The following is a 27,500-nucleotide window of genomic DNA, read 5'->3' as shown; positions in this document are numbered from 1 at the left end:
TGTTTCAGCAGTTTGCCTGAGTTGACAGTATCAACTGTTTACAGCTTCATCTGTTTCAGTAGCTCGCCTGTGTTCTTGCCACGATTTGGTTGTTGAGGTCGTTAACCCTGTTATGGTTTTTTTTTAATTTCGTGTTGTGGGGGCATAATGTATTTATTGTGACAAAAATATCACAATGATGGAAAGTGTTTTGTAACCTGTTAAGTATAATTGTGTAGTGTATACTTTTTGTTTCTTGCTGTTGGTGCTTAGCAGGAGTAATGTATGTGTTTGAGATGTTTAGTGTCTCGAGAGTTTAAGAGTTGTGTAAAGCATTTGAATTGTTTAAAGTAACCTGGTCTCTTTGACGTTTGAATAATTGTTTGAGATTTATTGACTATGGTTGTTTATTGATTTGTGTTTGTTTAACTAACTCTGTTAATTGCAATTCTTGTGCTGTTCATGTGATATGTTTAGTGATTTATAATTTTTGTTTTGCTATCTTTGAGGAATGTTTATTATAGTAACGAGTGTATTCACTCAATGGTGTTTTCCTCTTTACAGTTTCAAAGATTGTTTTATTTAAAGTATCTTTGGTTATGCTGCTGATTTTTTTTTTTGTCTGCTGACTCACTGTACAAATGTAAAAGTTGTAAATTTTGTTGACAAGAAATTAGTTTAAAGGCACCGTTTAGTATTTATTAGCTCTTTTCCCTTTGGTCTGCCTCAATTTCTTCCAGATTTTCTCGGTCCCATTCTTTTTGTTTTAAGAACCTGTCGAACCCAAAAAGTGGTTCATAACAATATATATATATATATATATATATATATATATATATATATATATATATATATATATATATATATATATGTATATATGTATGTATGTACACACACAAACACCAGTGAGCTGCAGCCTCTGGTCCAAAAGCAACTAGTAAATGAAAGCTAGGCAAAACAGGGTAGCCTAAAATTAGATGGCCATAAAATGTCCATAAAATAGCCATTGCAACAAAAGAGGTGGTACTAACTATCTAACAAAATTACTCAAAGCAGCACGTGCTGTTTTGAGATGGTTCGTCATGCTTTCATATCCACAGTTTTTATGAGTGCAATGCACAGTAAGAAAGTGAAGCAACCAATCTTAGATTTTTTTACAAATACCATTTGTGTGATGTATTCAACTCGTTACAGTGAATGTGATACAAAATATGTGTATTGCAAAATAAGCAAATTTATAACAGACGCAACAACTCACTTTTTGAGGTGATATTAAATAAAGTGTAGAGAAATAGTTAAAATGGTACTGATCCCGTACAGCATAATGTCAGCATTGTAATGTCTAAATTAAGTGAAGATGCTCTTTGCTCCAGCGTTCACATTCACAAAATCAATCCCAACATCATATGGTCGCTCAAAGAAGTTCTGAAGATGCTTTCAAAATCTTTGGGATGAGAACATTATTAATTAATGATGCGCTGTCTGGCAAGTCTTCAAGTCATTGAATTTCTTATAGTACCCTCTGCTGGTGCGTACATTTCTTCCCAGATCTTTAGCCTTGATTTTATATATTTCAGACATGACAAACGAAGTAATTATGCTACTTGATTTAATTAACATTCTTAAGGTAATAAGTTATTAAATTAAAGCAAAACAAATTCCTATAACAAGTAAAAAATACGCTATCGAGTTTTCTGTCCGGTGGTGGCCTCAGCCACGGCCCTTAAAACTCTTAGCCTCTGCCCATGAGACTCGGCCACGGTCCGGTGTTGGCCTGTTGTTGGTACCTATAGTGCTGCCAGAAGTACCATTATGGCTAACTTTAACCTTAAATAAAATAAAAACTACTGAGGCCAGAGGGTTGTAATTTGGAATGTTTGATGATTGGAGGGTGGATGATCAACATACCAATTTGCAGCCCTCTAGCCTCAGTAACTTATAAGATCTGAGGGCGGACGGACAGACAAAGTCCACACAATAGTTTTCTTTTACAGAAAACTAAAAACCGAACTTGCATCCAACTCTGCATCTATAGGAAGTGAAAATTAGTTATCAAGTAAGCTAGGGTGGTCCTCATTTGAAGACAACCTTCGAAGAGTCTCGTGAAGGTGGTTATGGTTAATCCTTTACGCATTTTAACTCTAAATCACCTTGACCATATTAATTTGATGTAGGTAAAACAGACTAAAGAGGCAAAATGAGTCTACAGACACACCTCAGCTTAACAGACCTTAACTTAGGGGACTTCTTTACATATCAGCTACATTATTATGGTTACTTTTTGCTATGCTACCATTTTGGATGTGATGATTTTTAGACAAATCTCTTCAACTGAATTATAAAGTACAGATTATTTTAGGTTTGGAACGATCTGGTATTGCTGTTAGATATAAGATACCTTGAAGATATTCAGTTGCAGGCTATAATATTGGGTCTTTGTTACTTATCTAAAAACCAGACCCCAAAGGTGTCTTTTAAGTCAAGTTGCTACAGTATTTTGGGTAGAATAATGTGAATGAATCGCAGTAATGAAACTCTCTCTCTCTCTCTCTCTCTCTCTCTCTCTCTCTCTCTCTCTCTCTCTCTCTCTCTCTCTCTCTCTCTCTCTCTCACCTTGAACTGGAGAATGCGATGAGGCTTGCGCCTGTTAAGATCTATATCGCACGTGTAGATCTCTACTTTGATTTTCACCGGTCCTGGTGCGTGGAAGTTTTTCAACTGCCATAAGAAATAAAATATAATCATTTACATCTTTGTACCTATAAATATATCAACAAATTAATAAAAAATTAGGCAAATCACAAGTTACAAAGATGATAATTAAATCAATAATTTAACATATATGAGAGGTCACCAGCAAGGCACAAACCAGTCATGATGTAAAACTGAAAACAAAATCAAAGCAAATAGAAATATATATGCAAGTATTAGTGTACGTACTTGCATGCTCTCTCTCTCTCTCTCTCTCTCTCTCTCTCTCTCTCTCTCTCTCTCTCTCTCTCTCTCTTTTTACAAAACACATATATATGTGTGTGTGTGTAACCGGGAAAGTATATATGTGTGTGTGTATGTGTGTAACCGGGAAAGTATATATATGTGTGTGTATGTGTGTAACCGGGAAAGTGTTGACTTTTAGAAAGTCGGATACATAGAAAAAATAGGAGGACGAAAAGGACGTGATGCATGTTCCAAGTTTATTTCCAGCCTTTTCTAGATGTGTCAATCACCAGATCCAACCAGCACGTCTCCACTTCTGTCTTCCGTAAACAAATTGCTCAAATTTTTATTGTCCATGCTTTTATGATTTTGAACTTAGTGGCATTTATTGCACAGAGCTTCCTTTTCGTAATGCGGATGGGTTCCTTAGAAAATATTTTCATAGTAAGTGCTATCCTAAACTTTTATTTGTTAATAATTTTCAGCCGAAAATTCTTGCACCTACAATACCTAAACTTGATTTTTATGCTTCTCTGCCTTTTACGAAAGATGCCGAGTTTTAATTACAGTATCACATATTTTAAAGAAAAACTTCTATTGTCTTAACCCCAAACTGGTTCTGAGGAACCCGAAAAAAATTGGATCGCCCCCCCAAAAAAGTTAAGTATACCTTAGTTTAACCAGACCACTGAGCTGATTAACAGCTCTCCTAGGGCTGGCCCAAAGGATTAGATTTATTTTACGTGGCTAAGAACCAATTGGTTACTTAGCAACGGGACCTGCAGCTTATTGTGGAATCCGAACCACATTACAGCGAGAAACGAATTTCTATCACCAGAAATAAATTCCTCTAACTCTTCATCAGCCGGCCGGGGAATCGAACTCGGGTCTAGCGAGTGCCAGTCCAGCCTCATGCATTCTGTGATGGTATATAAGTATACTTTCCGTGATGCAATCTCGGGACTTGTATCGGATCCACCATGAGAATGTCAACAGTGCGAATCAACTCACTGAGATGCCAGTCGAAGAGCGGGCTGTACTTTGAATAAGAAGTTTTTCAGCATAATGGAACATACTACACAGTTTAATCTCTCATTTTCCTATGACGATTTTGAAATGAAAACACACTTCATATCCTCAGTTGATAACCATCAACCACCTGTTACCATCACAGAATAGCCATTCATCTTTTGCCCTTTTGTTTATAGCTAAGGTTCTTTGTTCTTTTGGTGCCCATCTTGGTCACTCACTTTTTATATTATGAGGCGTTAGGTTCGGTCTAACTATGTGTTTCTATATTTTTAAAATGAATAAGTTTTACTGCTGGAGATAAACTTGGAACACGAATCACTTCCTTGTCGTCTTCCTGTTTATTCTCTCTCTCTCTCTCTCTCTCTCTCTCTCTCTCTCTCTCTCTCTCTCTCTCTCTCTCTCTCTCTCTCTCTCTCTCTATATATATATATATATATATATATATATATATATATATATATATATATATATATATATATATATATATATATATATATATATATATATATATACATATATATATATATATATATATATATATATATATATATATATATGTAATATATATATATTCTTATGTGCCACTGGGCTTAATCTAGCGATCGAATCCACGTAAGATACCCGACCAGTGCAAACGGAGTGCAGTGGCGTCCAACCCAGCATATCTCTCTCAGTAACCCCTCCTTTTATCCATTCTCTCTGGTGCCGAGATCTCTGTGCCTTTTAAGCTTATGGGAACGACACGTACAGCCGCCGCCATCTTGTGAAAGTTGCCCTGGGCCGACCCCGGGCCAGGTCAGAGAAGCATGGGCCAGGAGATATGCGATTCTGCTATTAGAAGCCATCTCAAGCGGACATACACTTCTGCTCTGCTTCACAGAGGCTGCCATTTGCCTCGTGCCACGTGGACACCAATTCTGGGACCCCAACTCATAAAGAAGCGATCATTTTGGACACCCAAGGTAAGTCTAAATCGTACACAGGAATTCAGCGGCCCATTTTCCTTCAACTATTTTCTATTTTCTTTACTTTTACCAAGAAACCTTCCCAAATTCGCCCCGTGGTCTCCCACATGCATCTCTCTCTCTCCCTTTGTCACTGTATGTCTCACCCTGGACCCCATACAATTTTTCTGTGCCAAAGCCACCCACCGTTTGCATGCTTAGTTAATTTCCAGATTAGGAAGAGTAATAGTAAAGCATCTTTTGACTGGCTGTGCCATCCTGTGCCCACCCAAGTGGTTAGAGCAGTCTTTAAGCATTCGGGCGTGATATTGCAGTGAGTTAGGATAGTGCAATGGTATATAAATAGGGACTTAATTCATGCTAGAGGAATGCCTTTATTGTGTGTAACGTAGGACAAATCACAGCTTGCACTTTCATTCGTTACCTGAAGCTTCACATGCGATGGAACAAAGAAATTTCACCTTTTACAGCACTGTCAAATAATTATATATCCTACTTTATTGTTTACCCACATGTGGCCATGGTTATAATTAATTTGTGAGCTATTGTTATTATTTGTTAAGTAAACGATGTTAATGGCTAACTGAGTATAATTATACTTTGCAGTAGATTGATGTAAAGTAATTCATGTTTGCATTCCCATTCTTTCCATTCATCTCATGTTTTGTATTACCGGCAGCCATTTTATAGCATTCCGTTGTGCAGCCACAGCTGGCCTAGTAACAATATATATACATATACATATTGGCTATGTGTGTGTGTAATATATATGTTACAGTGAGACCATTATAGAATCTGTAAACTACATGGTGGGATAACAAAGAGTCTGGCCTTTGTGAGAGAGGAAGCAAGTAGTGAGTGACTAATCAGGTATGCGGACTTGGAAGAGGTATAAGAGCAATATCAACCGGTTATTTTCCTGGGCCATTGCAGGTGGCAACAAGTTAATGTCAACTGTTTAGAGTACGACCCGATATGGACTCAACTGGCATAAAAATAAGTGAAAATGAATATGAAAAAAGACAAAAACGATCTCGTCAGTGAAGGTTAATTATAATGCACTTATAACGTAATGTTCACAGTGACATGGTTTTAAAGTCGCATACTTCCGCCCAAAACTTTATAAAAGGAGAGAGAGAGAGAGAGAGAGAGAAGAGAGAGAGAGAGAGAGAAGTGGAAAAGGTTGGGCATGGAGTTTAATATTCCACAGGTGTTTGAAGTGACTGTGTCTATAGTGGGGCAGATAACTGAAAAATCGAGCAAATGATGATACAAGCATCAAATTTGGCACAAGTGTCCGCCAAGGTATACTAATCAAATCTGCCCGATTGGCCAATTGAAAATCCAAGATGGCGGCCATTTTCAAGATGGCTGCCAAAATAACCACCCGAAGTAGATGTTTTGCTTAGAAATATTTGTAGTTGTCTGATTTGTGATCTAAGTGTGGATTCCTATGTTTTGAAGCCTGCTGAACTATGTTTTCCTGTTTAAAAAGCACTCTGAGACATATTTCTCAAGATGACCACCAAGATGTTTGTCTTTCTTTACATAAGTTTTGTCCCGGCTAGTGCATTTTCAAAGTTATGCATACCGTGCTGCTGTTTCTCGATCTGCTACTGTTCACATATGCAGCTGCAGAGTGATGTGCAGGGAAGCTCTGCCTGAGAGTACTTGCATCTTCCTTTGCAAACCTTCTTACAGGAGCACTTTGTCAATTCTTGACAGCTTGCTGCAATTGGTGGTAGTGTTGTCCAATGTATCTGCCATGCTTCTCCTTTCTGTGTCCACCCACATTCAGCTGGACTGCTCATGTGTGGATTACAGTGTGTTGTCTGGCCCCAGATGATCCCAGCCTAGTAGGCTGCATGCTTTGCATGTTCTCTGAGGGCTGCCTGTGTAGGTGGAATTGAGTTGTACAGCCTCTGATTGCCGGCAAGCAGATCTAGTCTTGCTTCGTCCACACCAGTGACTGCGCTTGATCTGTCATACATGAGGACAGTGAATCTTTCCAGCCTCTGCATGTCAAGATCACGAATCAGTGTTGGATGCTGGCTGAGATTGATGAATGTTTCAGTAATATCATCAAATACATTCCAAGTCTGCCATGCAGATTTCTTCGCTTTCCCACGGAAGGCAGACACGTCACATCCAGTGAATGAGTGAAAGTAGGGGATCCCAATTGCAGAAACTACCTCGTGGACTGGAATCCATCGCATATGGGCTCCTTGGCCAAAGGCAATCCACATTTCCTGAAGACCTAGCACATCTGTGTCATTAGCCTTGATGATTTTAGACTTGCTCCTGTCAGTCGTTGCATCCCTAGCGTAGAAGTTGTGATATAGCAAAGTCTGATTTTGACGCTCCATGATGGAGTTGGGACTTGATGTCTGCACCATGTTCGATCATGCATACAAACTGAAGCAGTGATGGTGGCACAGCCAGTTCTAAGTCTTTGTCATGAAAATGGCTGCTGAAATTTGACTTCTGACAGAGCATGTCTTGTCTTATTATCCCAGCAGCTTTTGCTAGGTGGATCGCTTCACCATAACAGGATGCTTCTGATAGGATTGAACCTACATCAGTTTCAACAGCCAACAGAACTTCTCGTCCTTGGCGATTAGCTTGCAGCTGTGGAATGTGCAAAAGCAGCTGATCCTTGAGTCGAGTAGGATGAACATCAGGCGAGTCTACACCAAGCTGTTCCAGCCTCTGCTTGTAAAGCTTGGTCAAATCAGCAAGCTTGAAAATCGGTGGCCTCTCACTGGCATTTTTCATCTCTCAGATGTAGGTGACTAGTTCAGAGAAAGCAATTGGATATGCATCCTTCCAGTGTTCCTGTGCTTTTTCTTGCTACCGCACCTTTAGGTATGCCCGTTCTCAGTTGTACAATGCCACCAAACAGCCAGGGTGATATTTCACTTCTTGGGCTACGACATCCCCTGCACTTAGTTTGGCAAGAAGTTTTGTATCACTGAGTGTTTTGGCACATTCATTTATTCTCCTATTCACTTGCATTGTCATTGCTTCTCTAAGCTCCCCTCCTTGTCATTGCTTCTCTAAGCTCCCCTCCTTCAGTTTTGCAGAAGCAGCATTCTTTGTTTTAGTTTCTTGGAACTTTCGTGGAATCTTACTTCTACTGCCCTCATCACTAGTACCTACATGACTTGCTCTTTTTTCAGCTTGGTGTAACTTTGTGTTGTTGAACAGAAGCCTGCAACTCTCATGATATTGTGCCTTATTTTTTCTCAACATTTCCTCTATCCCAGAACCTTCGTCAAGTCTTGCAGTGTCTAGCTTGATTGGTAGTGCATTGAGTGAGTGAAACAGAGGAATATTCTTTGCCAGGTTCATATATCCATCATCCCCACTTCTGGCAGGATTGGCCTGGGGAGATTTTAGATCTTCTTTCTTAACCTCCTGACATAGGCAACACTTGGTCCAGTCTGTTTTCCATGATCGTCCAGTAGAGTTCGCATCCATGATTACGATGACGTTCAGGGTCGAGGGTTTATCCTTTTACCACCCTGTACATGTAATAGTATAATAGGCCTCTTATGTCCTGTAATATACAATAGGTGCTTTCCTGTATGGGATACAACTAGGTTCTTGCACTGTGCCATACACCTAGTCCGATCGTTCATCCAGTGTCATAAGTCCCATGCGATCTGTACACCATCCAGATAACTAAAACCCTGTTAATCTTGGTTTGGCTCTCCCATGCTAGCATGCCCTGTCCATTCAGGTGGGGCTGCCTAACTGATTTGGGGTTGATTTGCCAGCATTTGGGATACTAGTAGGTTGTTGCAGTATGATGCCAACACAAATTTCCTACTTAGCTGACACTGAACCCCATGCTGAGTTTCACAGCAGTGATGTGACCAATGTGCCTTGGTAGTGCCCGACAATCACTCCTTTAATACAGTGCCTTAACCATGTTATAAACTAGAAAATATACATCAGCAGGCTTAAAAACATAGGAATCCACACTTAGATCATGTAATTCGGACAACTACAAATATTTCTAAGCAAAACATCAACTTTGGATGGTTATTTTGGTGGCCATCTTGAAAAATGGCCGCCATTTTGGATTTTCAATTGGCCAATCAGGCAGATTTGATTAGTATCCCTTGGAGAGCAGTTGTGCCAAATTTGATGCTTGTATCATCATTTGCATGATTCTTCTAAAAAATTACTCTTATCTGCCCCACTACAGGTCTAGAAATTTTTGTACTGTGTACCCAGTCTGAGAAAGTGAACTTTGACTAAGTTGCTTACGCCACGTTTAGTTAATTTTGGTATCGAAGCCAGTTTAGGCTCTAGATAAGCAACACATAAGTTGATGGAACTGCATAGATAGAGGGACATTCTCCTTGAAGAATAGAATTTCGATTAGAAGAAACCAACTCAGTTCCTACATTAAATTTAGACCTAATGACCGCCGTCGTCATTACTTAGTAATTACTCCACCAATAACATTATAATATACGTATATATATATAATGTATACATATATACACACACACACATATTTTATAATCTTATTAGTTGAGTAATTACTAAAGTAACGATGACGGCGGTCATTAGGTCTAAATTTAATGAGGGGACTGAGTTGGTTTCTATTAAATATATATATATATATATATATATATATATATATGTGTGTGTGTGTGTGTGTGTGTGTGTATGTATTAGTTAAAATTAAAGTCCTATTGGGCCTCTCTAGGCTCATAGGGCAGGCGCTGATCTGTTTCTTAGGCTAACAGCCAGTGAGGGGACAGGTTCCATTGCCTATGACACGTGGCCAGTGTGTTGCTAGGCCCCTGTTTAACTGCCCAGCCTGAGGGCTGGTACTATTCTCCTACTGAACCTCTCGTGGTTTTTTTCGGACCGCTAGGTTGACGGGCTGCCAGATGTTTTGCAGTGGCGCGATCCGAGCCATCAGTGAGCGGCGGGATTATATATATTGTATATATATAGATATAAATGTGTGTATTTATTTATTTGTGCGCAAGAATGTGTAAAGAAGCGTTCGCGAGAAAATGCGCCCTGTACCCAAATGCGCATTGACTCTTGTAACTCGCTGAATATTTCTCAAAAATGTGAAATTCAAGATGACATGGAAACGACGCATGAGAAAGGAGAGACGGGGATTCCCAGAGATATTTCATTCTAATGATTTCTGATATAAAAAATAAACCTTATGCAGTTGTTGACAAATTTCCTTACACAGTGGTTTGGTGGAAAGTAATTTTCAGATTTTCAGTAAAAATCTTCCACAAGTGATATTCGGTCTTGAATGATATCTAATTCTGAATGAGGTACGTGTAGGACTGCGTGTTTTAAATGCTGATCACAAAAGCAGCAAGTGGGCCTTCACTCACTCTTTGTTCGAGGGAATTTAATGTTGTTTTGTCTTTTCTTCGAGCTTTCTTCTCACTCATTCGTATTCGCAACCTAATCTCGTTCTGTTGAGATGAAGGGCATCGCAGAGGTCTAAATATCATTTTCCATTTTCATGAGGTATGAAGTTTACTCGTATAAGGACGCCTGTTTTATGCTTCTCACATTATTGCAGGGTGGGCCAGTTTTGTACTGCCCATCTAGGATATGACAAAGTTCTGTGGTTTTTCATTAAGGACGGCGTTGTCTCGCACTGCTTGCATCATTTTGTGTGACACACGTAAAGGGAAGCTTTATTTTCTGTTGCTTTAATGGGGGTTGGTTGCAGTTATTATTCACTCACTACCAAAAAGTTAGTTTCTTTTACTGTTCACATAAAGGACCATTATGCGGGCATGAGGACCAACTCTGTCTGTTGCTGGTTTGAAAGCATCCAATATATTGTTTTGTTTGGCTGCAAGAAGTGTTACTATTTTAAATTCACAAAATATCAAAATATTTATTTACAGAACCTTTGACCTTAATCAGTAATTCCGATGACTGGAGAACATAATTTTTTTAGGATTATACCGTAGGAACCATAGATCACACTGTTTATTTGATGTTGCCATTTTAGCGTCAGTGAAGATTCACGTGAACGTTATGTTAGAAGTGAGCTGTATAAAGAAAAAATCGGTGCAGAAAGTGGGTAAGGCATACTTGCCGTCATTGTAATGCGCATAGCCTTTTTTTTTTAATAGCAACTGAATGAACATAACCTTTTTTTTTTAATAGCAACTGAATGAACAACTTTATAAGTGAAGAAAATAACCCCAATACGTACCTCTACTGTGGGGAAGCCTGAAGCGGTCTTTAATTGGCCATGGCTCCCGTTTTCGGATAAATATCGGAAGCGGTACTTGTCTGGTGGCTGTCTGGTAAAAACCAAGTATGGTTCTTGCGGCTGTAAAACAGAGGTAAAGATTAATGAAAACAAATGAATGATAATCTAATTGATCATACATGGAGAATTTATACTTTATATGTACATATACATACATACATACATATATACAGTATATGTGTGTGCGTGTGTAGTGGCTGTAGTAAGTGTCACTTTTTCAGTTTTAAAATGTTAGGGAGAGATTTTTGTATGCGTTGGTTTCTGCATACCCAGAGCCTCATCGATGGTCATAAGGGCTTATGTGGTAACTTCCCGTAGCATAGCCCACGTTGAGAGTCTGATTCAAGTACCGAGCAAATCAGCCATTCTTTAATGTTGCTGATTAGTGAGTGTAATGAACTTTTGATAATATTCTTGGTGGGAGGAAATGTCCGTCATGGGACGATAAAAGGGGAGATTCCGATGTTTCCAATAGACTGAATACGCTGATTCCAACTATTAAACTCAAAAGTGAATGGGAACAAGACGGCAAATTACCATTCCTAGACATTTTGATCGTAAGATTTTAGAATTAATTAATATGCTTTTACTGTATATAAGAAGCCAATTTCCTCCCTTTCTGGTATCCATTTCTGAAGTTATCATGACATTTACCTAAAGACTGCATTTTGTTTCTCAGAGCGCTTAATAAATTGTTTAAATTGGTATCTGAAAAAAAGAATTTGAGGCGATACGTGAACATCTATCTAAATTATTTACTCGAAACCATATTAAGAAGAAAACGAACAAAATATGTTACTAAGGCCTCTTAAGTAATAAGCAAATAGGTTTTAAAAGCAAAATAAACTCTACTTGTCAAAAATATCAAAAAGGTTACCGAAAGCCTCACATCCGAGAGTCCATTTATTTTTTTATTATCCCAAAACGAACGATAGTTTTCTAATCAATGCATGTTTTGATTTTTCTGGTCTATACAAAATACCGCGCAGTGATTAAATTGAATTCCATATCGATGATATTAGTAGATCCATTTCATAAAGATTTAATGGAGTATAATTATTGATCAGTAAGATATGACTTGGTGAGCTCGGGGATTTTCGTACATGAGTCAGTCACGGAGTCATTCTAAGTCCGGACATACCCGGATGGCTTCAGAAGTTTTTTTAAGTCCTGAACTCAGCGCGCGTCTCACCAGATCCGCCGACAGGGTTTCAGCCAACCAGGACAAAGGTTACGACGCCTGTATCGCTTCCATCACAGGACAATAAAAGTAATCACCGTATCGAACCCTGCCGAATTTGTTATTCATGAATACCCTAGTCGTCTAGGCTACGTTCTCCACACCTTTCCCAGTAATCGAGATTTATTCCTCACGCTGTCGGGCTGTGGAACAGTCTTCCTGAGGCTGTCGTGCAATTGTAACTTCAAAGGTTCAATCAAAGATGCAATGCTTTACTGCCCTAATATTATTCTCCTTGCATTTTAATACATTTTTATCTATTTATTAATTTATTTTTCTTTTCTAATAAGCGAGATCACTTCTTTCTGTATTTTCATGTACCTCCTCTTACTTCTTAATGAAGACCATATTCTTTGGAAGCTTGAATTTCAAGTCAGTGGCCCGTATGGGCTTGTTCCGTATGAATAGGGTTATTCTTCAGAATAATAATAATAATAATAATAATAATAATAATAATAATAATAATAATAATAATAATAATAATAACAATAATAATAATTAGTCCCCGAAATATATAATTTTTTAAACTTTGTTTTTATAGGCAATGTAACTTCATATTGTATAAATAAAGAATATGTATATATATATATATATATATATATATATATATATATATATATATATATATATATATATATATATATATATATATATATATATATATATATATATATTATAAAACCGGGGACTCATTGATTATTATGTGTACCTTTGTTACATGAACACGTAAGGCTTGTAATTGCTCTTATTTGATAATAAAGTATCAAATGTTATCGCAGATTCTTCATCATCCTTATAAGATTTTAATCTTTGAACACCTTTACACACACGCATATATATATATATATATATATATATATATATATATATATATATATATATATATATATATATATATATATATATATATATATATATATATATTATGTAAAAATTATATGTGTATGTACTGTATATCTGACTCAAGTAGTCCCACGGAAGTAATGCAAATTTTTGCAATTTATTGACAACAGAGTATTGTTTCCATTTTCTAAGAAATGCTCAGGTTGAACGCCAAATGTTCCCTTACAACATTCTCATGCCTTAGTCATTGTTTAAGGAGCAAGACTGTGATATACCAGAAATATTTGAGGGCAAAAGGTATCTGGGAGACCATGGGAAAGAAAAGTACACAGGGAAGGTAACCATGGAAACTGACGTGACCTGAAATGTACAATCGTTGGAAAGGAGTTCATTAAGGCCATTTGTTACCTTAGGTGTCAGGGGATAAATGATTCGACGGTTTCTTCGATCAGTATTTCAGCACTACAGTACTTACACGTACCGGTACCGATCCTTCTGCTGGACAAGCCTAGTGTTGCCAGTAATCTTTACCAACGACACCTTTTTAATGACGAACTGGATTTTTATCCTATTAAAATGACATACCCATTTTTTCGTACCTGCATCCCCTGAGGGTTTCCTGGAATTTCGTTGTTAAGATATTGTCCATTGCCCTCTAAATGGAACTGATTATCCTCTATCAGTATTGGTTGCAGACCTGTAGCACGGAACTGATCTGGAGAAGCCTTATTGTGCAAAGGCTTCCCAACATTCATGCTGGATGCTTTCTAAGCTTTCTGAAATAAAGACAAATGATGTCAGTTTTGCATACGTATGAGATGAAATCAACATTATATTCTAAAGTGTAACTGTACTTTCAAATAGAAACGTAGCTTTGGGTTTTTTAGCGAAATGTAAACACGAAGAGAAGTTACTCATTCGTGTAATGGGTGGACAACATTCCGTCCGCTCGCGGAGCTCATGCATTCAGCACGATTTACATTTCTTTCTCAAAAATTTCGTTCATAGAAGTACTCAAACATATCAAGAAAGTTCGTGAATCATTTCGAAAATAAATATGTACGTATGAATGTGGCTGACCTCCATCATATACATTATAGATTATATTTATACATATATATATATATATATATATATATATATATATATATATATATATATATATATATATATATATATTTATATACAAAGAAATCACAAAAGTAAGCAAGTGATTTTGGTTATTAGCTGAAGCCACTGTCAAAGTTCAAAATGAAACGACAGTGTCAAGTGTTAAAAATACATGAAAGTACTTGGCACCCTGTCATTTCATTTTGAACAACTTTCCCAGTGACTTCAGCAAAATATATATATATATATATATATATATATATATATATATATATATATATATATATATATATATATATATATATATATATATATATATATATATATTTTTTTTTTTTTTTTTTTACGGTTTTCTATGCCGCTGTATCGCTTATTTCTTTATTAATTCAGAAAATGTTGTTAGAGTGTAGGGATACCAGTTAGGCCAACAGTATATGGAGGGAGACCCCCGGACAATAATCACTGTTCCCTTCTAGCTAAGCCCCATACCTAATTAACACCCCGCTATCTTTTTCAATTTACTGGTGAAGAATCTTTCCCTCTAATCTGCAGGTATGTGCCAGTGTCATAGCCGGAAGCCATGCCACAAGCACATTCTTTACCTTAAAAGGGGGCAAGTCGTTAGAGATTGCCAGTTAGTCTGTTTTGGTCAGCCGAAGGCTCGGCCCGACAAAGCAGCGAGCCTTGTGCCAGACAGGCACTCATTTCCACACACACTGGAAGAACTTTGACCTTTGAGCCAGACATCACCACCAGATAGTTCAGATCTACCTCACCTGTAGAATCTTCTATCCAAGCATCACAAAGACACAAAGTAAGGTACGTCGTGGGTTCAAGGGTTAGTTCTAAACCAGTGTACTTTTTCTCTGACTTGATATATCTCTCTCACAATTCAATTCACTCCCCCTTTCTTTGACTTTGCAACAGTGTACTTATCCATGCCAGAGTGTTCCTTGCTAGAAGTGCATAGAGTAATGCCATTCCCTTGCTAGAAGTGATTAGATCAGTTCAGTACTCTTGCTAGAAGTGATTAGATCAGTTCAGTACTCTTGCTAGAAGTGATTAGATCATTTCAATACCCTTGCTAGAAGTGATTAGAGTAATGCAACCCACTTAACTTGTGTGTTAACTCATTCTAAGAGAGATATAATTTCATAGTCTCATCTGGAATTATTTCACTTCCAGGAGTGATGTCAGAATCTTTTTACCAAGTAAACTTTTTCCTGTCATCCTGATTTGCCAGAGGAATCCACCCTACCTGGGCTGACGTAACTGCATGGCTGAAATTAACGACCTTTTGTATATGGTCCCTTTATGTACACCTTGATTTGTACTAATCTCCAATTCATTGATTAATTGTACATTTACATTTTAGTGAGATCTGTCACCTTTAATTTACTATTGTGCTTGTGTGAATAAAGTAGTGTTAAGACACAGAATCCTCACTTGGCGATCTACCACTTATTATTTGCTCTTTTTTTTCTGTTTACAGTCTTCCAAGGGTTTTATTGCAAGGCTCTATTAATTAAAGTAACATAAATTCCAGCGTGCCTTGGAAAAACCGTAACATTGACAACCTTGCCAGGATTTCTTCAACTTAATTGGCAATTAGCTTCCTGCTAGCTAGATTCGTAGAGTTGATCGAACCTGCAAATTAATCCTCAAAAAAGGCAAATCTGGAACCAGGAAAATGCAAGGTAATTATTAGGGTAAATTTTATTTTGAACTCATGAAATAGGAAGGTGTGAATCAGTGAATATGCATGCCACATTTGAAACTAGTATTTAGGAACTTGTAAGTTTCGTTCAGAAATAATTGTAACATGAATCTTGATCGGAGTAAAAATAATCCCCGTGTGTCTTAAATTAGCATTTGTATAATTTATGCCCTGCAAACATTTCTCAAGTGTTGGACAGAGTATGTCGCCTCCATTCATTTGGTAGTTAGGTTGCGAGTTAGTTATTTGAGTCAGGGTTTTGTATGGCATGTTAGCAATCTTGCATGCGTTAGCAGTTAGGAAGTTAGCTAGTGTGTGATCCGTGAACAGTTATGCATTGAGAGAAAAATGCATGTTTCTTTCCCTTGTGTAAAGTAAAATTCACATTACTTCACCGTGCTGGCAAGCGACGCTCTACTGTGCAAATCGGCTTTCGTCTCAGCTCCAGATCCTCCACCACACCAACACACACGAATCAACCTCCACCTCAGTTTTGTTTTAAAATTCTTAGTCTCATACAGCAGGCTAATCATTTGTGTTTTCAAGTGCTGTTTCACTTCTACATATATTTGTGCATCATTCCATCAGAAAAGACCTGTGTATTTCCATTTGTATCTCCTGATTAGGAAGAGAACCGTGTGCGTTCATGTGTTTGTTACAAGTACAACAACACCCACCACCCTGCTCACTCTCTGTGAATCATCTGTTTATAACTGATTGCACAGTGACCTTGAAAGTCAGCTGAGCAGTCACAACAAATCTGCATGTACTCGTAGCAGTCAAACAGTCCACTTTTTTGTGAGAACCTGTCATAGCTGCCAAACTGTAACGCAAATTTATACATTTTTTCTTAGCGAGTGTTATTCAGTTTTTACATATCCCTTATCCCTTCAAAAAAAAATTTATCATTGTCATATCTTTAACTGTAATGCAAGAAGGAATTATGACACCTTCATGAGCTCTGCCATTATTTTTTACTTACAAAAGTAGCGACTCCTGTTGCAAAGAAAGCAATCTTTAATTATTCATTCTTAAGTTACGTTTTGTTTATTTCATACAAGAGAGATTTTTTTCTTAAGCTATTCCTTGTTACCTATCATTGTTGGGAACATGTATCATTAAGTAGGCTATATGAGTTGATTCAAATACAACTTTTGCCTTTCAAATAATCGATTACTTTGAGTCAGCAAACCCAAATTTACGTGTCAGATATTAATCTCTGGAATCACGTCATATATAAAGCCACAGTTCCGTGAGTGTTGATTTTCCACTACGCCTTGGACAAGTGAATATAATTATTGCTTTAGGTAAAACAAACCCATTTAATGTACTAGGCAATCATATTCCTGGGATTTTCCAGTCTCATAAATATATCCCAATTTGGAAATTTACAAGCTCATTCGTAGCCTGTACTTAATAACCTTTGCACTTACTGTGCTAATTTTATTTTCTTTTTTTTTGTGTGTTGCCCACACTGTTTATTCTCGTGTCATTGTTGCACTGAATGTTTATTTGATTAATTTCACTCTGTTTTGATTGAACAACACCTCTGCAGAAAAGTACTAAAATGGTAAAAAATCAAGAAACAGGTGCAAATGATGTGGATAATATTTTTTTTAAATGAGTTTGAAATATTGATGCAAATAGGGACACAAGAAGATGCTACTACAGAAGTAGCAGAAGAAAGTTGTGATGGACGGGAAATTAAAGATAAAAAGAGACATTTGGAGAGAACACCACCCAAAATGAAAAAAATCCGACTATTATTAGAGAAATATCAGCTAACCAAAGACAAAAGATATGAAGAAAGAACACAAACAAAAAAAAGGTTAAAATATACCTTTACCTCTTACAATAATAATAAAACCAATGGAAGCAGTTATCCAAAACACCAAAGAAGTAGAAGAGAACCATATGGTTTTTAGCTGGGGTCTTGTTAGATCAATGAGGTATACTACGGATATTACACAACTTACCTTAGGTAACGGAAAAAATCTGGAGTCGAGCGTGTCCTTCATAGACCGTTTATAACTTCCTAGGATTACGTTTCCGATCATCCTAGGTGGCGTTGGGATTGTTCTGACTGCCTGGCAAATGCAGGCAGCACAGCATGGCGAAGTATCAAGATGGCGGAGCGCTCATGTTCAACCCACCAGCTGACCTGCCTCGGGCGATTATTAGCTCTGATTGGGTCAGCACGTGGAATTTAAGGAATTTTGGCAGTGCAAAGGAGATTAAATGGTTCCCCCACAAAGGCAGTGGTGAGAGGTTTATAGAGGCAAATTTTCCTACAGTGAATCATGCTGAAATAAATGAATTAGGTGCATATTCCTTATTTCATTTGACTTATTGACTGGTGAGATGGCATATGAGAGGATACTCTCGACACCTCCCCCACCTTGATGACATTTACACCCTTATTCGGGTTGAAATGGCTAAAATTACGGTATCGCAACATGCAATAATTTCTCTCTTCACAACCTTGGGGTACATTATTCTAAAATATATTTCTGCTAAAGATCAGAGTCATTTATAAACAAAAGATTTAATCACTTATGACTTTTACTCTACTTTGCAGAATTAATTTTTGCTGTTGACAACAGTAATAATTTTACTTTCTAAGAAATGAGATGAAGCAGCTTCTAAGAAATGAGATGAAGCAGCATTTAATGAGTATGAAATAGCTAGATGATTACTTAATTGGTAATAAAATTGAACCTAACCCTAATAGGTTAATATTGTTATATTTAGAATACTCCATGCACTTATTAGTAAAAGACTTTTATTCGCAAGTTTATGGGGTTAATATACCTCAAAGAGGTAGTGCAACTAAAGTATTCGTGGGCTTAGTTAGATGTTTCCACGATACTTGAGAGCGACGGCTCAGTGCCATTCGGGGCAATATAAACACTAGTGCCAAGAGGCACATACTATAAGTACATAGGATGTATTAGTACAAGTACATAGTAGTGGCTGTGGAAGCCAGGGATTACAGATTACTTGGAAAAGAACAATAATAAAAGGGATTATCTCACTTTGGGAGTCACTGATAAGGCAGACTGACAGCATAGCACTAACATAATGGGTGCCTTGTGGCACTCATCTTGCTAGTCTGGGACTCGAAATTTATCACAAAAGAATAGATGACAGATATAAAGTAATGAATAATTGAGATCATGATGATTAATATGCCGAAATTATATTCCTTAGCCTATGAAAATGGCTAAGTTCATTCTTTAGCCCAAGGGCCGCAAGCAGCCAGAGGACACGACTTCTCTGGCAGGATCATCTGCCAACATTTACAATAATGGCACTGTGCCCAGTTGGCGCTCATATGGTAATGGTAATACCTAATGGCTTTGGCATACATTATTTTAAAATGTATCATGTAGGCATGAAAGGGAAGTCATAGGACTTACAAAATTGGGATATCTGCCAATTGCACTCTGCATCGGCAGAGTGGGGAACAAAGTAAAATATGAGCCTTTGTAAGGCGTAAAATAATATGAGTAATGAACAAAATAAGGAAAGGAAAATGTTAAAGGAAAAGAATAAATTACAAAGATATAAGGAAATAAACAGATGAAGAAACCTGACACCCTCTTCTGGATAGAGTGCCAAGGTCCTCATAGGATAAAGGGGTGGCACTAGTGCCAAAGGGAGCTCAGTGGCTCTCTTTAGGCTATCTGGAGTCATCTAAGCCCATGATTTTCTTCTGTAGACCTGTTTTTAGGTTGACAGTTTTCCTTGGTAGGGGAATCGGCAGAACCAAGCCTGAGGAGGACAATGGAGTGCCACCCGGTTCGGCTTCTTTGATGGCCAGAGCAGGGGCATTCATTACAGGCTCTGCCCCAAGTCGTTGCAGTTGCTTGAGGTCATTGGCCAGTTGAGGTGTGGCAGAATCCTTACTCATACTCATATCTGCAGAGGACTGGGGAAGAGCGGAAGAGGTTTTGGTGGGGGGGGGGGAGGGCTCACAGGTCGCTATGACCAGCTCAGGCACAGGTTGCAAGGCTGCACCTTTGAGTGAGCTCCTGCTGTGGTCAGAAGAATCCATCTCTCTTACCAGCACTGGTAGTGGAGCCAAGCTAGGAGAAGAGAGGGAATCCGGACTTGGATCTGTTGAATGGAGATCTGGGGTGTGCACTGGCACTGGCACTAAGGCAGGATTAGGCACTGGTATAGGATTTGGAGATTGCTCGCTGTTCGGGACAGACGGAGCTTGGCACTGCCCAGTGCACTCAAGTGGCACTGGCAGATATTGTGACCACATGGCAAATGCGGGCAGCATGTTCAACCCGCCAGCTGACCATGATTAACTCTGACTGGGTCAGCACGTGGAATTAAGGAATTTCGGCAGTCCCACAACAATAGGAGATTAAAGTGGTTTCCCCCCAAAAGCCAGTGGTGAGAGAGGTTTATGGAGACGAATTTGCCTTCAGTGCATCATACTAAAATAAATGAATTAGGTGCATATTCCTTATTTCATTTGACTTATTGACAGGTGAGATGGTGTATGAGAAGATACCCTCAACAGTATCATAGATAAGAATGATTATGTCAAGTGGGGAAGAGATTACTCCATCACCAATAATTGGTACAACAAGAACAAATGAAGCAAGAAATATACGTGATAACACATGTGGATTTAATGAATGCTTTCTTGAATTGTGCAATAATAACAAAAACATAACAAAAGATAGTTTAACAAGCGTTATAAGAAATTGTATGAAATACAGAAAAATAGAAACTACTGATATGAAAACTCATGAAAAGGTTGCATGTGCATTGAACACTTAATATATTACAAAGAAAAATACATAAATGTCGTGAGTAAATTATAAGAGAATCCAAGTTGATAATACAAAAAAAAAGGGTAAAACTCGCCCGAATTAGCATAATACTTTCAATAGCTATATTATACAATGGAACGTAAATGGTCTGCAGACCAGATCACATCTAGGAGAAATACAACGATTACTAAAAGAATATGAACCAATAATATGTTTTCAGCATGTCAACAAAACAGTATCAATAATAGGTAAATAACCTTAGCACCTAAATCTAGAGGGAAAGAAGGAAATTTAGGTACAGCCATATATAAACGTTACTGACTTGCAAATATCAGATATTAAAATACGAGTAACAAACTATGATTATGTAATTTACAATGTATATAACCAACCTAATAAAAATTACAACACTGATAATCTTAAAGAATTACTTAACAGTGCCAAAGAACCTACATTAATAGTAGGCGATTTAAATGCCCACAGTCCAATATACGACTATAAATGTACAAACCCAAATAGAGTACTAAGCAAAATAGAAGAATTCATGGATTCATATGATATGTGCTGTATAAATGATGACGAAATTAGCACGTGTTATTAAAAAACCCGCGGAACATTTTCCTCAGTAGACTTAATTCTGGGCCCCAAGTATAGTAGACAAATTACATTGGAATACAGTTTATAACTTGTACACCAGTGATCATTTCCCAATATCAATTTCATTGCTACAAAATAATCATGCCAAGCATGTCACTCATTATAACATTTATAAAGCAAATTGTGAGTGATGTGAATTGCACACTAAGAACATCCACCATTTGAGTATTTTAAAGATCATAATGAAACTAATGAATTTCTTGTTGATTTCATTAAAAATGCTGCTGATAAATAATACCAAAATCAAAATCTCATCCAACAAAACAAAGTTTCATGGTGGTCTGATAAGCTAACAGATTGATAAAAATAAAACAATAGAGAGATGACTTGATAATTTGAATAAAAATTTCAATAAAATTAATAAAATACAACCGATATTAGAAGGATATTTCCAAAAATGACTTTATTATTACTAGAAATTGATACATTAAAACCTCTATACAACAAAATATCTGCTACTGGAGGTGGCAATATTTGTTTCAAGAGGATCTGCCAATTAGCAGTAGGTAATTTAGGGCCCCTCACTTGCTGAGTACCTTATGGGGGCCAGTGAACTGGGTTTCAAGGGGTTGCGTGGCGCCAGTCCGAAGAACTAGGACCTGGTTTCCAATGTTGAAGGATCAGGCTCAGGCCTTCTTGTCCCTTTGAATTTTAATCCACTCTTGAATTGCAGCTTCTGTTGCTTGAGCGACCGCCCACATGGTTGGGAGTTTCCGTTGTATTTCCAGCAGGTCCTTTGTTCAGTCACCCCTCATCGGTTCTGTCCATGACTCGTACAGGATGTTGAGGGGGGCCCAGGTAGAGTGAGCATAGAGTAGCTCGAAGGGGCTATACCCTGTAGTTGCAACAGGTTTTTGGCAAGTGGTGAAAAGAGCATAGGGGAGGTTTTTCTCCCAGGTAGCTCCTCCTTCATGTTTGAGCTTGTCTAATGTAGATGTAAGCGTTGAGTGAAAATGCTCCACTATTCCTTGGCTTTCGGGATGATATGGGGTTGAGTGATTATGCTTGACACCATGGCTGGGCAGGCTGTCGCAAAACTCCTTTGACATAAAATGTCGTCCCTGACCACTCTGAATTGTTTCAGGGAAACCGAAACGATAAAAGAACTGGATGAGTGCCTTCACTGTGTTCTTTGAGCTTTCGCTCCTAACAGGAATAGCTTCGGGATATCTTGTGAAACAATCGATGATCGTGAGACAGTGATTGTTGCCAGTTTTACTTTTGATATGCCCTTGGAGAGTGTAGTAATCAGTTACCACTTCTTTGAAAGGTACTCCTACCGATGCAGTGATCTGGCATATTGGGCACGAGGCTACGGACGCCTTGACAGACTTTCCCAGACCTGGCCAGTAAAACTTGCCTTCAATGGCGAGGGTGGTTCACATAACACCGAAGTGCCCATTGATACCATTGTGTGTCAACCAAAGGAGGTCTTGCTGCATGGATGGAGGAATTACTACTAGCTGGTGGAAAATGTGAGCAGGCTCATTTTTCAGAGTACCTTGTTCTCCAGGAGGAAGTCATCCTTGACCAAATCTCTTACTTCTTCCGTCATAGCAGTGGCCAAGCGGTGGCCACGCCTCAAGGTGGCATCCTCCGTCTTTGCCCAGATGAGCTGCCCCTGGCTCAAGGCAGGAGTGGAGGTGCCCACCCCCATGGTAAGGAGGGTAGCCACAGGGTCAGAAACAGGTTTGTTTGGAGGAGTGCCAGGCTGGTCATGCAGCCATGGCACTTTGGCTAAAGTTAGATTGTCAGGCAGCAGATCATTGCTGAGGGAGGGTGGGTACCTCCTCCTCCGAGTCCTGGGGAATCTAAGCTGTTATGCATTGTAGGGGGATCAGGGTGTCCCTCCACTGGACAAGGTCTTGGTCCAGGGGCAGGGGGCACCCAGTTGCTAAGGACTGGAAGACTCCGAAGAGGTGTTCCCTCTCCCGGGAGGCATCGCTGGTAGCCACCAGAGGGTAAACTGTGGGGAGGTCCTTCACATCCCCATCAGCCTAGCAGATGGTCATCCACTTGTCCTCGCGGATGTAGGCACCAGGAGGTATCTGGCCCCATGTGATGAGGCTCACTTCAGAACCAGTGTCTACAATATTAGCTAATGCTTGAGGGAGAGAGGAACCATCGAGGGGCACAATGGTTATTCTCTTGAGACCTATCCACTCAGGGGACTGTCTGGAGTGGACAGCCATCTGGACTACCCTTGGGGCAGCATGTCTTGGGCAGAACTTGAAATTTGTGGACATGTGGCCCCGCTTGCCATAGTTTTGACAGATCTCCTTGCTAAAGTCCCACTTTGGCACTGCCCCCGAAGAGGGAGCAGGGTTATGGTGGGTTCTCCCTTGGGTGGGTTTGGCTTGTTGGGGCGTGGCCGTGACTGAGGGTTTTGAGTGTTATTTTCAGCCGATTCTCAGGCTCCAGGCGGCACTGCTTAGTGGAGTGCCCAATTCATGGCAATGGCCACACATGAGCTTCTTCTGAGGGTGCCCATTCTTGGGCGTAGGTTGACCAGAGGTGAGAGCAGGGACCAGATCTTGCAGCCCAGAGAGCTTATGTGAGGATGGTAGGTGTCCCAGCCATCTGCCAAGTGATAGTACTCGACGAGTGGCTTGGGAGTTTGGGTACAGAGATAGGTGGTGGGGCGTAATAGAGAAAATCCTCGATTTTGAACCACTCAGGGATGTCTTCCACCGTGATGGCACTTGGGGATTCCAGCCACCTCTTAAGAGCCCTGGTCTTGTGGCACACCCACTCAGGCCAGGTTTGGCCCGCCTCCTTCAGCTAACCTCACAAATGTTATCTCTATCACTCAGGGGTAATCTCATAGGCCTTCATGATGGCCTGACGAACCCCTGCAAGGTTTCCCTGCTCGTCCGGGGAGAGGGAATGGAAGGAAGTGGTGCTCTTTCCACCAAAATGCTTTCCCAAGATCAGTGCCACGAAGGGGGGGGGGGGGGAAGTATGTCAAGAGGACCTTTGTGATATGGTCGAGCCAGGCTTCAGGCTCTTCTTCATTCCAGGGTTGGATCAGGGTATTTACGCTGCTGATAGTTGTCTGGGAAAAGGGTGCAACGGGAACTGGTGGCATTGAGTTAGGCAATTTGTAGCTCATGGCCCCTTTGCCTGTCTTTCTCTGCTTTCCTCTCTGCTTATTCTCGTTCTTCCCTGGCTCCTTTCTCCTTTCTTGTTCTTCCCTGGCTTCCTTCTCCTTTCTCATTCTTCCCTGGCTTCCTTCTCCACTCTTTCTCATTCTTTCCTGGCTCCTTTCTCCGCTCTTTCTCGTTCTTCCCTGGTTTCCTTCTCCTTCTTCTCTTGTTCTTTCTTTGCCTTCCCTCGTTCTTCCTTTTCCTCTCCTTTTTTGCAGCGTTGGTTCTCTCTAGGACCCACCTCTGCAGCTCCTTCCCCATCAATCCCAACTGTTTACCAGTGCTCGAGAATTGCTTGAAGTCCTCAGCCTGCATGGTGCCGAAATCCTGGGGCTCGGTTTAAAAAAAAAAAAGGCACGGCTTGGATGTGGCCCTTTGCTTCAAGGGTGGTTCTTTAGAACTCAGGGCTTGCTCATGACGAGCGTTTCAAGAGTTGTTCTGTAGAACTAAGGGTTTGTGTGTGTGATGCACTACTTTTATTTCTGTTCTGAAGAACTCAAAGATTTTGTGTGCTATGCAAGATTTTATTTTGCTCCAAAGAACGTAAGGCTGTGCGCGTTGAACGCTGTTAGTTTGTTCCGAAGAACTTAAGGCTGTGCATGTTGAAGGCTTTTAATTTGTTCAGGAGAACTTAAGACTGTGCGTGTTGATCGCTGTTATTTGGGCTCCAAAGAACTTAGGGTTTGTGCGTGTTGAATATGGTTGTTTGGGTTCTGAAGAACTTTTAGAGTTGTGCATGTTGAACACCGTTATTTGGGTTCCAAAGAACTCAGGGTTGTGTGTGTTGAACGCCGTTATTTGGGTTCCAAAGAACTTAGGGTTGTGCATGTTGAACTCGGTTATTTGGGTTCCGAAGAACTTAGGGTTGTGTGTGTTGAACGCGGTTATCTGAGTTCTGAAGAACTTAGGGTTGTGCATGTTGCACAGTGTAGTAAAATATAAAAGAAATGGTTAGCATAAGGTGTAGGAGAGGGTTTGGTTTGATGAGAAATGCATAGGACCCAGTGCAGGGAATGGAAGGCTTACGCAGAAATTTGTCATATGAACTTGCCCTTTAGATAAACGGGAAGCACATAGCTTCGTAGTGTACGCAACTAGATGCATGATTAAATCAATTTAGCTGGCTTCTTCAGCAAAGTACAATTGCATAAAATGTGACAAGAAAAAATGTGCTTATTTCGAAGCACGCAAGATTAAATGCAGCAGAAAATGACATGTACAAAAATCTTAAATCTACCATGCACGGGGAAAGTTATGTTTGCCTAGATCATGTGTGCAAAAGAATTTACTGTTACTCTATAGAGACCTGACTGGCACATGATCACGAGGGTTGTGTATACTTTACTTGTAGTCGTGAGACAACAGCAAATGCTTTAACTGGCTCACACGTGCAAAATCACGTGACCATCTGAACGAAAAGAAAAGGTGCATGGGACTTAATGGGACGGCTGAACAATTATGGGATTTCATTCTCCTGCTGTCTACCGAGTGCATTTTAGTAAACAAAGGATTTCACTCTGTCTCATGGACTTTTATGACTCGTGCTAAAGAGAAGAAATTTTACATGTGCGCTTTCTTGTGCTTGCGGTAGTAACAGTTTAAGAAAGCAATTCTTTCATGTGCAAGATTTCTGGGCTCACATGGACCCGAATGAATTGGGGTACGGCAATGTTAAAAATTTCTCAAAAGACAATTTTGAGAAATGTGGAACGTTACTTTAATTTCTCACACGATCGCTAAAGCTATCGAGAGAGAGGGAGGAGGCCTGTGAGCAAAATTTGCTGTGTGGGCATGAATTCACAGCTCAGCTAACTGTGTTGCCTAACTAAAAATGTCAGACTGCAAATTGTCTGGAACACTGGGAGAGGAAATAAAGCACTATTTCCTTAGATCTCACTTGATTTATCACTTCACTGCCTAACTATCCTAGTATTGAAAATATGCAGGTAACTTGCGATAGCACCAAAAGCTGTTTTGGATGACTTAACACTCTCTCTTCTCTCTGCAAGCTATTTGTGGAGTATGCACGTGGTCTAACTAGTCCCTAACAGCTCTTACAGTCATGATTTTGGTTCACACCTAACACATAAAATACAATAACATTGTACTTATGCTGTGGAAACCTGTTTGCTTGTAATGGGGAATTTACACTAAAAAGATTCGTTTCTACATCTTCTATCCAGCTTTAGCAACGCTAGTAGCTGATAGCGTGCGGGAGGTCGCAGGCATGCAATGATCCTACTCCTTGCAAGGCTACAAAAACTTGGGCAAGTGTTGCTAATATTAGATTTTTACCTGGGGAAGAATATGGAACTTACCATGGGGGGTTTCAGTTCTGACTGCAGGAGTGGATTCAGGTAAACATCATAAGAGAAAATTAACCTGAAGGCTTTACTTTAACAGGGAAAATTCGGATAAACACTTGGGATCACTTAAAATCACCTATATTTACATTTAACAAACTAAATCAGAAGAAAGGAGAATTCGCAAAACCAGACAGTAATTTACACAATAACAGAAATGGGGGGAAAATCCACTTCATAGAACACCATTGAGTGGGGGGCAGTGGTTATAAATATGGCACAAGCACAGGGGTGAACAGATGATTCCACAGCTAGCAACTCCGTCTGCAAACAAGAAGGCATCAGTTACTTACACAAAGCAACTTGACTCTAGGTACTGGTATACATGTGAACTTGAATATTTATTCACTGTGCTAAACAAATCAGGACTCGTGAAAAGATCGCACTCTAGAAAGGAAAATAAATTCAGTTGAAGAATAATAGATTCATGACTGT

General features: G+C 39.3%; 2 protein-coding genes across 4 annotated transcripts in view; one reads left to right on the top strand and one right to left on the bottom strand.

The window, feature by feature from the left end:
• The window catches only part of LOC136853546 (WD repeat domain phosphoinositide-interacting protein 4-like), a 448,994-nt gene that overhangs the window by 256,282 nt on the left and 165,212 nt on the right, over positions 1 to 27,500 (top strand). The window lies entirely within an intron of this gene.
• The window catches only part of LOC136853577 (uncharacterized), a 52,708-nt gene that overhangs the window by 1,779 nt on the left and 23,429 nt on the right, over positions 1 to 27,500 (bottom strand). For both annotated transcript variants that reach the window (XM_067129320.1, XM_067129327.1), the window contains exons 2-4: positions 13,879 to 14,055; positions 11,137 to 11,256; positions 2,593 to 2,697 (exon numbers count right to left, since the gene is read on the bottom strand). In XM_067129320.1, coding sequence (XP_066985421.1) covers positions 2,593 to 2,697; positions 11,137 to 11,256; positions 13,879 to 14,034 — 381 coding nt within the window. In that variant the 5' untranslated portion in view covers positions 14,035 to 14,055. The remainder of the gene's footprint in view (positions 1 to 2,592; positions 2,698 to 11,136; positions 11,257 to 13,878; positions 14,056 to 27,500) is intronic.

This window comes from Macrobrachium rosenbergii, chromosome 3 (assembly GCF_040412425.1).
Source record: "Macrobrachium rosenbergii isolate ZJJX-2024 chromosome 3, ASM4041242v1, whole genome shotgun sequence".
Lineage (NCBI taxonomy): Eukaryota > Metazoa > Arthropoda > Malacostraca > Decapoda > Palaemonidae > Macrobrachium > Macrobrachium rosenbergii.
The sequence above is the reverse complement of the archived record's forward strand: the minus strand, read 5'-3'. Positions and strand labels throughout refer to the sequence as shown.